This window comes from Schistocerca piceifrons, chromosome X (assembly GCF_021461385.2).
Source record: "Schistocerca piceifrons isolate TAMUIC-IGC-003096 chromosome X, iqSchPice1.1, whole genome shotgun sequence".
In the NCBI taxonomy this organism is placed as follows: Eukaryota; Metazoa; Arthropoda; class Insecta; order Orthoptera; family Acrididae; genus Schistocerca; species Schistocerca piceifrons.
The window spans coordinates 78,306,843-78,318,986 of NC_060149.1; the positions used below are offsets into that span (position 1 = coordinate 78,306,843).

Below are 12,144 nucleotides of genomic sequence, written 5' to 3' on the forward strand. Positions count from 1 at the left end.
TACATTATCCAACGAAGTAAATACAAATTCCTGTTGTTCATCTTCGAATGTAGCAGCATTTCAATGTACTACAAAAATCCGACTGGCAAGACTATTTGGGATGTTTGTCAATATGGCCAACTCTACGTTCTGAATTTTTTCCTACCTGTGAGAAGAGATGGTTGCTAATAGGAACTTTTATGAATTCGAATCACATGCAGTATTTTCTTCAACATAAGAATAATATGGATATAAACATTTTGCCATGTATTCTTTCGTGTTTGCTGCTATCTAATTTAAATCCTGTCTACCTAATAACCTACAAAACTAGTATGAGACAGCAGCAAATGCGGAAGAATATACATATCATGTCATGTTTATATTCGTATTATTCTGATGCCTAATAGTGATACAATCAGAAACGAAGCACGGCAATTGACTAGATTTTTAAATCTAAGATGACTAATTTCTGTGCGGAATGTAATGTACAAAATGGCGTCTGCAAAGATTTTCAAACAGAGAAAATTTTTAGCTAAACTGTCGTTCAGAACATATATCATACGCAGCCTATTATTTGGTTCTTGTTGATCATTCTCAAAGAAAGCAACAGTATAATTAACAACAAATAGTATTCTCTTGCCATTGTTTCGCTAATGAGACAATTCCTTACTTTTTTGTATTGTAAGCGGCGGTAGCGCGCACGTAAGCAAGCCATGCCGCGAGCGGTGACAGGTCGTAAAAACTTATTATCAGAATGCGACAAACAATGCATGACACAGTACAATTATGCATTTTCAGCCTAGAGTGACGTAAACACCTATAACAAAGAGAACGGCACTTATCATATCAAAGGAAAATAAGCAACCGTTTCGAACCAGACGAAGCACGCCTGACGCATAGCAATGGCTACCTGGTAAAGCTTAACTGCTAAGCTTACGAATCGAACCTAACTACTGTAGCTGTATAGTCATTTATTCTACCTAAATTGTGTCTCATATTACAATAGACCAACTTTGTTTCGATTTGGAGGTGCGGCCTAAAACTTTTCTCCCCCCTTGAATTTCAAGTCTCAAATCTCGGGTGCGGCTTAGATTCGGGAAATTTTTTTTCCCTTGATTTCGAGTCTCATTTTTCAGGTGCGGCTTGGATTCGAGTGCGGCTTAGATTCGAGTAAATACGGTAATCACTAGAGTATGAGCACATGATAGATTTAATGGGTTGACTGCTAACATAGGCGTCTCGTTATGCACTGTTGTATGGTGCCCTAATGATATCTTTTAAATCATGAAAGCCCAGCCTAATGAACAACCACTGAATAAATTGTCACGCATAAATAATTGTGAAATATTAAAACAAAGATACAGGGATAGTGTTAGGACAAGGGTGTACACTGACACCAGTATTAAAATTTACTCACAGTTTTATTTAGCACAAAAAACAAATTATATAGAATCTTAGCCTAACAGAGGCTAATATTATAGACTGTGAAACAAATATACAGTATATTTTGAAACAGTGTTACTGTCAGTGTAAACAGAACATACACAGGCGATGTTTGACTTGTGTCAATGGCATTGTGCAGTGCACCAAATCATTAACCTGGACAAATTCCCCACATATAGCCAGTTTGCTGAAGTCTATTTGAATAATTAATTCACCAAAGGAAAGTCCAGAAACAAATTCATTCTTTAAGTTACAAAGTGTTCCACTGAAGTGGCTAAGTGTAAATTAGCTGCACACCATGCTCTCACTTAACACACGTGGCTCATACGCAGCACAAGACTTTACCACCTAACTCCACAAAGAATAGTGACAAAAGACCTAGAAACCTATTCTGCTTGCTCCTGCCTCAACTCTATCATGTGACTTACTATCTTGGTCAAAAAAGTATCTGCATACCTGACCACAATTCTCTTGTACATACTTTTTTTCTTTCAAATGTTAATTGTATCATATATATTCATTATACAGGGCGAGTCACTAACTATTGCCACCTAGAATAACTCCAAAAGTATGATAAGAGCTGAGAAATTTGTGGGACAAAAGTTCAAAAGTTGCATGGGACAACGGGATCCATAATATGATGTTGGTTTTCTGTTGCTAGGTGGGTTTGCTTCAGATATATGAAGGTCAACTTTGTTTTTTCAAATGCAATGCTATAGTTCGCTACTTATTTTCCGATAGCGACTATCGGGACAAATCCAATGATGTGTAACAATAAGGTCTTTGAAGGTCAACAAAGGTCACAAAGGTGGCATGAATTTTCATTTACAGAAGTTGTTCGATGTGATGACCACTGGTGTCAATGCAGTGCAGCAATCTTCTTATCATGGATTGAGTGGCATTCCTTATCACATGTGCACTTATTGAAGCACATGCTCTGACAATTTTCTCTCACATATCTTCAGGTGTAGTTGGAATGCCTTTATAAACAATGTCTTTTATGAATCCCCACAAGAAAAAATATAGAGGCATCAAGTCTGGCAAACGAGCTGGTCATGACACATCTCCTCTGTGTCCAATCCAATGAGTTGGTAATTGTCTCTGCAACTCATTTCTAGCCATCAGCGAAAAATGTGCTGGACACCCATCGTGTTGATACCACATACTGTTTATTGTTCTTAAAGGTATTTCTTCCAATAACAGATCTAATGTTCCTTGCACAAATGTTTTGTACTTCCTACCATTAAGATTTCCTCCAATGAAATGGGGGCCTATAATTCTGTCCTCCAGAATCCCACACCATACATTCACTGACCACAGTTTTTGGTGTGCAACTTGCTGCAGCCAACATGAATTTTCAGTTGCCCAATAATGCATGTTATGCAAATTCACATTTCCACAGTTCGCGAACATAGCCTCGTCAGTAAATAAAATCAAATTAATAAATGTGTTACCCCTCTGAATCTGAAGTTGAGCCCATCGGAAGAATTCAATATGACACATACAATCCATACCAGTAAATTCTTTGTGGAAACTGATATGGTAAGGATGATATTTATAGTGATGCAGAACACGAACAACAGTACTCTGGCTCATGCACTTTCCCTTGTGATTTGACATGAACTAATGCAAGGATCTTGAACCACAGTACCAATTTCCATTTCCTTGTTAGTAACTTTCCTTTGCTGGGTATGTTTCTGATGCATTAAAGATCCAGTTGTTCTTAATTTATCATACACATATTTAAATGTATGATGTGTAGGGTGAGTACATTGGGGATATCTTTCAGTGTATGTCTCTAGCTCTCACTGAATTTCGTTGGCATTCTCCGTAAATGAGAAGCATATCGACTTGTTCTTTAAATAAATATATCATTTACATTTACTTGATTTGACAATACTAGTCTTACCTTTTCTATTAGTGTTGTATTGTGAAACCATTCAATGGCATTTACATGTCAATGGCACGTTAGATGGATATGCTGTACTCGGCGAATATTTTCTATTTACACAATATGTTGTTGTTGTTGTGGTCTTCAGTCCTGAGACTGGTTTGATGCAGCTCTCCATGCTACTCTATCCTGTGCAAGCTTTTTCATCTCCCAGTACCTACTGCAACCTACATCCTTCTGAATCTGCTTAGTGTATTCATCTCTTGGTCTCCCTCTACGATTTTTACCCTCCACGCTGCCCTCCAATACTAAATTGGTGATCCCTTGATGCCTCAGAACATGTCCTACCAACCGATCCCTTCTTCTGGTCAAGTTGTGCCACAAACTTCTCTTCTCCCCAATCCTATTCAATACTTCCTCATTATTTATGTGATCTACCCATCTAATCTTCAGCATTCTTCTGTAGCACCACATTTCGAAAGCTTCTATTCTCTTCTTGTCCAAACTATTTATCGTCCATGTTTCACTTCCATACATGGCTACACTCCATACGAATACTTTCAGAAATGACTTCCTGACACTTAAATCAATACTGGATGTTAACAAATTTCTCTTCTTCAGAAACGCTTTCCTTGCCATTGCCAGCCTACATTTTATATCCTCTCTACTTCGACCATCATCAGTTATTTTGCTCCCCAAATAGCAAAACTCCTTTACTACACAATATGCGAGAGAGAATTGTCAGAGCATGTGCTTCGATAAGTGCACATGTGATGAGGAATACCACTCAGTCCATGATAAGAAGATTGTAGCATTGCATTGTTTCCAATGGTTATCACTTCGAACACCTTCTGTAAATGGACGTTCATGCCACCTTTGTGACCTTTGTTGACCTTGAAAGACCTTACTGTTACACATCATTGGATTCATCCCAATAGCTGCTATCAGAAAATAAGTAGCAAACTACAGCATCCCATTTAGAAAAACAAAGTTGACCTTCATATCCCCGACGCGACACCACCTAGCAACAAAAAAACGTCATATTATGGCCCCCATTGTCCCACACAACTTTTGTCCCACGAACTTCTCAGCTCTTATCATACTTTCGGAGTTATTCTAGGTGGCAATAGTTAGTGACTCACCCTGTACATGTTTGACTAATGCACATAAATACCATTACATTACAGTTAAATACTGCCATATAATCTTCTTATATAAATTACACTTCATACATCGTATAACTGGAATGGCAATCACAGGTCAAACATGCTACTTCACACTCTCTTTCTGGTTTCGCACTACATTGTTCAAGTACCTTCCTTACCAATATTAATTTGCAAATTTCTTATTAAATCAACACAAACAGTTAAAAATAGCACAAACAATTCATGCAAAGGCTAATCTTCTCATGTAACTGTGGAGAACTCTGTTTTGGTGCTCAGTAACAACAATATATTATTTTATTTATAATGTGTCCCAATCAGATGGTGGCTCACTTTTATAACTTACATCCCCACCCACCCCCCACCCACCCAAATCAGGAAATTCAGGTAGTTACCACTTACTAGCATGGCAGATACTTACATACTTCCTCACTGTGGCCCCTCAGATGGTCCCTCCTTACCTGCCTGGCCTGGTCACTACTCCACAACTTACCATCCAAATATCACTCACTAAACTTTCCATTCTTTGGCCATTTTACATATAGGACAAACTGGTTGCATCATTACAATTACTTTAAAAAACCTGCCAATGATTCTCTGCATCCTTATCATACATGATCTTAAACTCAAAATTTTCTACTTTTTAACCATCACTTCTGTGAACTTTATGGGGATGAGGCAATGCTTGTTTTAGTGGTGCACAGCTGGGTGCAAATTCTCTTTAACATGAGTGAAGTAACTGGCCATTAAAAGTGGTTACAGAACTCTTGGAGAAAATAGGTAATTCACAATTATGACATCTGTGTTTTGATTCCCTGGAATTTTATGTAATGTTATACATAAACTAGTGGCTGTCTGATCCATGTATCATAAAATGTGTGCTCAACAAATGCTTATGTAAGTGAGAACAGAAAATTAAATGCCACAATGCTGCAACAAGCCTTCTGACCAGGTATCATGCTAAAACTGATAAATTTATTAGCTACATTGTAGCTTAGATTGACACTGGTGTGGTACTCAATTTCTGAAACTGAATAATAGTCAATTGTGGAAAAGCTTTCTGACTCGCTTCCAAAATTTTGTGGCTGATGTGGAAAAACTAATGAAATTCAAAAACTCTTGTCATAACCTTTTTTTGCTCTCTTTAATTATTTGACAAGTCTTTGTCCTTGTAACCCGAAAGTTTGCTACATTATCAACGGGTAGACCAGATTTGACTTCCTAGTTGTGCCCGTGTGTTCCTGACTGCAGAGTGACATTCGTCATTCTACTGGGCAACTGACAGCCTCCTATGATCTCTGAAGATCTTCAGTATGGATGCTTCAACAGCACTGTAAATCATTCTTGTAATGTGATTTACTCAGTCCTGAACCCTGTCTCTATATTCATACCTAGGTTCTGACTGTACAATGTCTGCTTCACTCTTCTGAGTACCCATTTTAGCAGTTTCCTTTTGGCACCTCCCTCTGTATGGAAAGTGTATTCAGACAGGTTTGTGGTCACTAGAGTGAAGATCAGTATCTACTTCCTTCTTAGCAATGTCTGTAAGGGTAGAAGGAAACAGTAACAGTTGAGAATTGCCCTGTCACTGGGGTAAAATGCATAGCTTGATCTTAATTCTGAAGTAAGTGTTGTCAGAGCCTCAAATGACATGCTGTGCAATAAAATCTCCAACACAAGGGAATGGCTGGGGTAGCTGCCTGATTAGATATACAAGAGATTCTTCATATGTTGGATAAGTGCACTGTGTACATGGCAATTGTGACACCTACAAGCTGGTGATAAGTGAAAGAGATAAGGTATGGTATTGTTATAATACTAAGCTCATCTTTCCTGTGCAAGGCATAACCTCTCATCAGAGGCCATCATCAGACATTTTCAAGCATCTGCAATAGAAACAGAAAGGGCAACATTTATCATCCTGTGAAATTAAAGAAAGCAGGTAATCAGATGATCTTTCTCACTACCCTTTTTGATTGACACTTCCCTCATTTTAGTGACAATATGGCATTTGTACTGAGACAAACACTTTGTTAGGTGGCACAAACTTACGCTTTTGTTTATTACATAGAGTGTCTACCACTACAAAGGAAATGAAACACATGACTGCCCATGTAGCTGTGCCAGTAAGGCCCAATCGTAGGAGCAAGTGCTGCCAAAAGCATTAGTTACTTGTGTGTATGGGTGCACTGTCTTTGACAATTGGTTTCCTCAGGGCTGCTGCAAATGAAAAAGTGAAATTTGGTGGTCAGCTGGCCTCAGATTACTTCCTTGCCTCATTATGTGGCATATATTCTATAAATTTGATTCCTAGATCTACTCCTATGTGACATAAGCACAAGAGTCCTGCTCTGAGGTGGATGCAGTCCCAAACAGTTACAGCATGTTGATAGAGAGATGAATTCTACTTCCCCCATGAGGGTCATTCAGCCACAACCATGACATGTGACTGTAATATGGCTGTACTTCTGGCACTTACATTATATTGGATCTGGACCAGATGGGCAGTTATTCCGATGCAAGTGTTGAGCAGTACGGAAGAGTTAAACATCAAAATAAAAGCTACCATCACTTTAGACTTCCACAGACTCTCTATGCCATGCATCCAATCTCAGCAACGCCTTCATTTTCCCACTCCTTGTGTAACTCTACAAGCACAGTGTCTCTTCATGATTACGCAACTCACATGTTATAGCATATTTGTCAAGTTTCTCAGCTTTTGCAAATATTACACTCATCCAGCTATGGCAGTTTGTCTTAGGAGGGCAACAAAATTCAAGCATTGTAGAATTTTAAGTTGGATCACTATCCTCTCCCGATCTGTATGGATGTAAAAGGGAGACAATTTCTACAATTTTCCCTTTCCTGTACATATGACTATAAAGACATGCTGACATAAATGTGTTTAAAAATTTAAATTCACATTTTGAGTGGTTGAAAATTGTTCAGGAGGATGAACCTCTCTAGTGCTTTCATCTGGTTTGGTGTTTATTCCCACTAGTGGTACACCCATTCCATCAAAAGATCAAGATTTTGAGTTAAGCTCTCAATTTCTCTTCCACGAGTGTCATGGGAATTGGCTGTCAACCAAGGCAGATCCCCACATGTCTATGTGAGATCCCTGTCACCTCTGAAACATGATGCTCCACTGCCATGTTTCACCAGTCCCCAGTTCAGGGTGCGCATTTTTGGCAAACTTGTAGCTGACCTAGGCTGGCACCACCTGGAGGGGTATGTGTGGCTTATTGAATGACATGGGCAAGGTAAGCATACCCCAATTTGATTTATAATAATAATAATAATAATAATAATAATGGTAATGGTAATAATTGTACTATGTGCTGCAGATAAATACAATTGTAATCTGAACTCGTGAAAAGGTGGAAGAAATGGATAATGTGATATGTACATGGTCAAAAACATCAACACATACTTGAAGTATGAAAACAAACAGAATACAGTGGTGTTCATAAAAGTGTGTTGTGAGAAATGCATAGTGCTGCAGAACATCTAAAAAGTAGATGAAAATTATCAGTTTCTAACACAGAAAAACAATGATGTGCTAGCAGACATTTCCCAATGTAAGAGAGAAAGCAGCTGAAAAATCACCACCACTGATGATGCTTTACCCCAATAAAGCGAAAGGCGTCTGGTGAAAATATCATGCATATTTGTAGTTGCAACGAAGTGTCAAAAATACCCTTGTGAATCAAAAATATGCATTGATGCCATTTGTTTCTCATCCTGTATTCTACTACCCCAGAAAGGCAAATTCTAATCACTTGCACCATACAGCATTGCGATTACTTGCTGTTTCTACTCACATGTCAATATTTCAGCCACTTTAATATTTCTCAGTGCTAGAAAAAAGTGTCTGTGTATACTGCCAGAAGGAAAGGTAACCAAATCTCCACATACCTTGTACATTACACTGCATTCATCATCATACGAAATCCACTCCAAACCCTGGTAAGCATAGGGCACTTCAAAATTTTTATCAAAAATGTATTTACTTCCAGTGGAATGAAGGAACTGACACACTTCTGGATAGCTTACAAATCCTTTACTTCCAATTTTTCCATATCCTGAAGCAGGAGCTGACCAACCATGATTCTCAGCATTAATGAGCCTGTGAGAAAAGAAAATTAAAGTGTGCAAGTTCAGACGAGTTAGTGTCAATACATGAGAGTTAAAGATAATCTTACAGCATAAAGATTTTAGTTGCAATGGGACCCACAGCCAAAGCAAATTTCTTGAATGACATCAATTATGACATGGGCTGTCACTGATTGGATTAAATATCTTTTTTATTTTTTGGTTCTCACTGTAGACATTCACAAGTGAGTCTGAAGTTCATACCAGATGTAAAATAGTTAAAATACAAAATACAAAACAACAATAAATTGTTTAATCAAAAGGATAGATAAAGAAGGAAGACTTACATGGTATTACCCACAAAGCAGACTGTTACAGTCTGAATGTTTGTCTAATTGTGCTTTGTGGGCTGGCCTAAATAAAATTAAACCCAAGTAGAATTCAAAGTGGAAGGCATACAGCCAGGGAGAAAATCATACATAAATCGTATTACCATATTACTGGATTTTTAAAATTAAAAACATGGCATCAAATGTTTCCTTGACAGCAGTGACATAATATGCCACTTAGAAGTGTAGGTGTACTTGTTCATGTACAGAAACACCATACAGCCAACCAGTCAGAGATAAACTAGAGCAGCAAGATATGTTCTATGTGTCATTTAAATAATATTACAGTAATCTTTGTTCATCTGTGAAAGTGGCACGGTGCATTTATGAAATTAATGATAGGAAGGGAAAGAAAGATTAGTGTTTGTTTTCATGTGTGTTGGATTCATAAACAAATTGACTTTCAATTTTCTTAGTATAGAAATAACTGTAAGTATCACAATTACAAGTTGTTATAACAATAATGAAATGTGATACCACTTTTGTACTAGTTTTTTTTTTTTTTTTTTTTTACCTTTAGTGAAGACTCTGTCCACTTGTGCTGCTTTGCAACAATGTTGCTTTCATGATATGAGGCCTGCCTCTGTATTTCATTCCTCATATTACCTTTTGCTTTGCCCCATGTGACAGCCAGCCAAATTCCAGTTTGTTTGAATACTAGTGGGGGTTTATGTTTCTTTTCGGACATTTGCATTACATTCTAAGATAGTCATTTATCATGTGCTGGATTCATATTGCCTGTCATTAGATGGCCTATGTCTTTTCTTATTTCAGGGCATTCCAAGCTTATGACTAACAGTGACCAATTCATTGTAGTATATAGGCACCTTTCTTCTATTTTTATTATTTATTTTTTACTTTTATATTTTCCTTTTATATGGACATTTTTATTGCTACAGTAGTTGTTAAGAAAAAGAAGAAGAAGAAGACTACGAAAGAAAAATGCATGTGGGCACTGTCTTATACATTGTTTTAATATACTGGTTTACTATAGTCTTACAATATCCTGAATGTTACATCTATGATTATGAACAATTAATAAGCTGACTGATTCATGTTAGTAGGCATGCTCCTGTTTTTCTATCTCCTTTCTATTTATCTTTTCATTGAGTATCTTGATGTTCTTTCTTTGCTACTGTTCTTAAGGAGAAATACAGAGAATTAAATCTGTGCACTAACTCATAGTTTATTATAATTCACTGGTTTTTCATTAGAATCTGACACACTGTGGTATACAGTGCCTGATCTATGTATGGGTCTAAGCCCCCAACTTTTTATCTTTTCATATTTTTACCCAGAGAGCCTTTCAAGCCAGCTGTTGTTAAAGAGGAAGGTAGTAGACTATCTGTAGCTTACATTGTGTCTATTAAAGCATATGAAGTAAAATAAAAATTGTCATTAAATATAATCACATTTAATTATTAGTGTCCATTAATTTTTTCAAACATCCCTTCATTGCTGCCACTAATAAGAAGGAAGATGGGAAGGTGTGCATGGGTTTGTCTTATATTTTGCTATAGTATACTGTGTAAAACAGAACTGTTACAAAAATACAAAATTGTTAAGGCTTTCGTGGCCACTTGTTGACAAACTGCCTATTGGCTTCTGTCTCGGGTTCTTTGGCCGACGTTCATCTAATGATTTTTCTGACATTTCGCCTGCACGAGTGGCTGGCATTGTCAAAGCTTCATCCTCCATTGCCAGTTCACCACCAGCAATGGAGGGTGAAGCTTTGACAATGCCAGCCACTCGTGCTGGCGAAATGTCCAAAAAATCATTAGATGAACGTTGGCCGAAGAACCCGAGACAGAAGCCAATAGGCAGTTTGTTAAGAAATGTTATCATATTTTATTATTAATACAAAATATGTGTCAAAGAGTGTTTTGTATTTATACCATATGTAACTATATATATGTGTGTGTTTGTTTTTTTGAGTTATCACTCTTCTGACTGGTTTGAAGTGTAAATGGCCACCACGAATTTCTCTAATGTCCAAATCCATAACTCCATCAGTTCATCTCAGAGCAGTACTGACACCACATGCTCTCAATTATTTGTTGCATACATTCCAATCTCTGTCTCCCTCCACAGTTTTTACCGTCTACAGATCCCTCTAGCACCATGGAAGTTATTCCTGATGTCTTAATACATGTCCTATCATCCATCCCTTTTCCATATGTCCCTTTCTTTGCCAATTCTGAGGAGAACCTCCTTGTTCCTTACCTTATCAGTCCACCTAATTTTCAACATTTATCTGGAGCACCACATATCAAATGCTTTGATTCTCTTCTGTTATGATTTTCCTAGAAAACAATGCTGTGCTCCAAACATACATTCTCAGAAACTTCTTCCTCCATTTAGGGCCTATGTTTGATACTAGTAGACTTCTTTTGGCCAGGAATGGCCTCTTTGCCTGTGCTAGTCTGCTTTTTATGTCCTCTTTGCTTCATCCACCACAGGCCACTTTCCTTCCAAGGTAGCAGAATTCCTTAATTTTGTCTACTTGGTTATTATAAATTTTGATGTTACGTTTCTCACTATTCTCATTTCTGCTACACCTTTTATTTTTGCCTTTCTTTAATTTACTCTAAATTCACATTCTGTCTCTTTAGACTGTTCATTCCATTCGCCAGATCATTTAACTCTTCTTCACCTTCACTGAGGAGAGCAATGTCACCATTGAATCTTATCATTGATATTATTTCACCTTGAATTCTAATCCCACTCTTGAACTTTTCTCTTATTTCCATCAGCATCATTGCCTTACACCCTTTTTAATGAAAACACTTTGTTCTTGGTCTTCCTGCCTTATTGTTCCCTCTTGGTTCTTGTGCGTATTGTATACTACTCGTCTCTTCCTACAGCTTTCTCCTCTTCTTCTTAGAATTATGAACACGTTGTGCCATTTTACATTGCCAAATGCTTTTTCCGGGTAGACAAATCCTATGGTCATGTCTTGATTTTTCTTCATTCTTGCTTCTATTATGAAGCACAATGTCAGGACTGTCTCTTTGGTGCCTTTATCTTTCCTAAATCAAACTGGTCATCCTTTGACAACTGTTTGTTGTTTTCTATTCTTCTCTGTATTCTCCTTTTCAGCAATTTGGATGACAGAGCTATTACGCTGATTGCACACTATTTTTCAAAATTATCTGCCCTTAGTATCCATGGAAAAGAATGGATG

General features: G+C 37.5%; 1 protein-coding gene across 7 annotated transcripts in view; it reads right to left on the bottom strand.

Moving 5' to 3' along the window:
• Positions 1 to 12,144, bottom strand: part of LOC124721481 (acidic mammalian chitinase-like) — a 205,804-nt gene that overhangs the window by 56,594 nt on the left and 137,066 nt on the right. For all 7 annotated transcript variants that reach the window (XR_007006338.1, XM_047246484.1, XM_047246485.1 and 4 more), the window contains one exon: positions 8,395 to 8,605. Coding sequence is in view for 6 of the 7 variants with exons in the window: in XM_047246484.1 (XP_047102440.1) it covers positions 8,395 to 8,605 (211 nt within the window). In the remaining variant the exon portion in view is untranslated. The remainder of the gene's footprint in view (positions 1 to 8,394; positions 8,606 to 12,144) is intronic.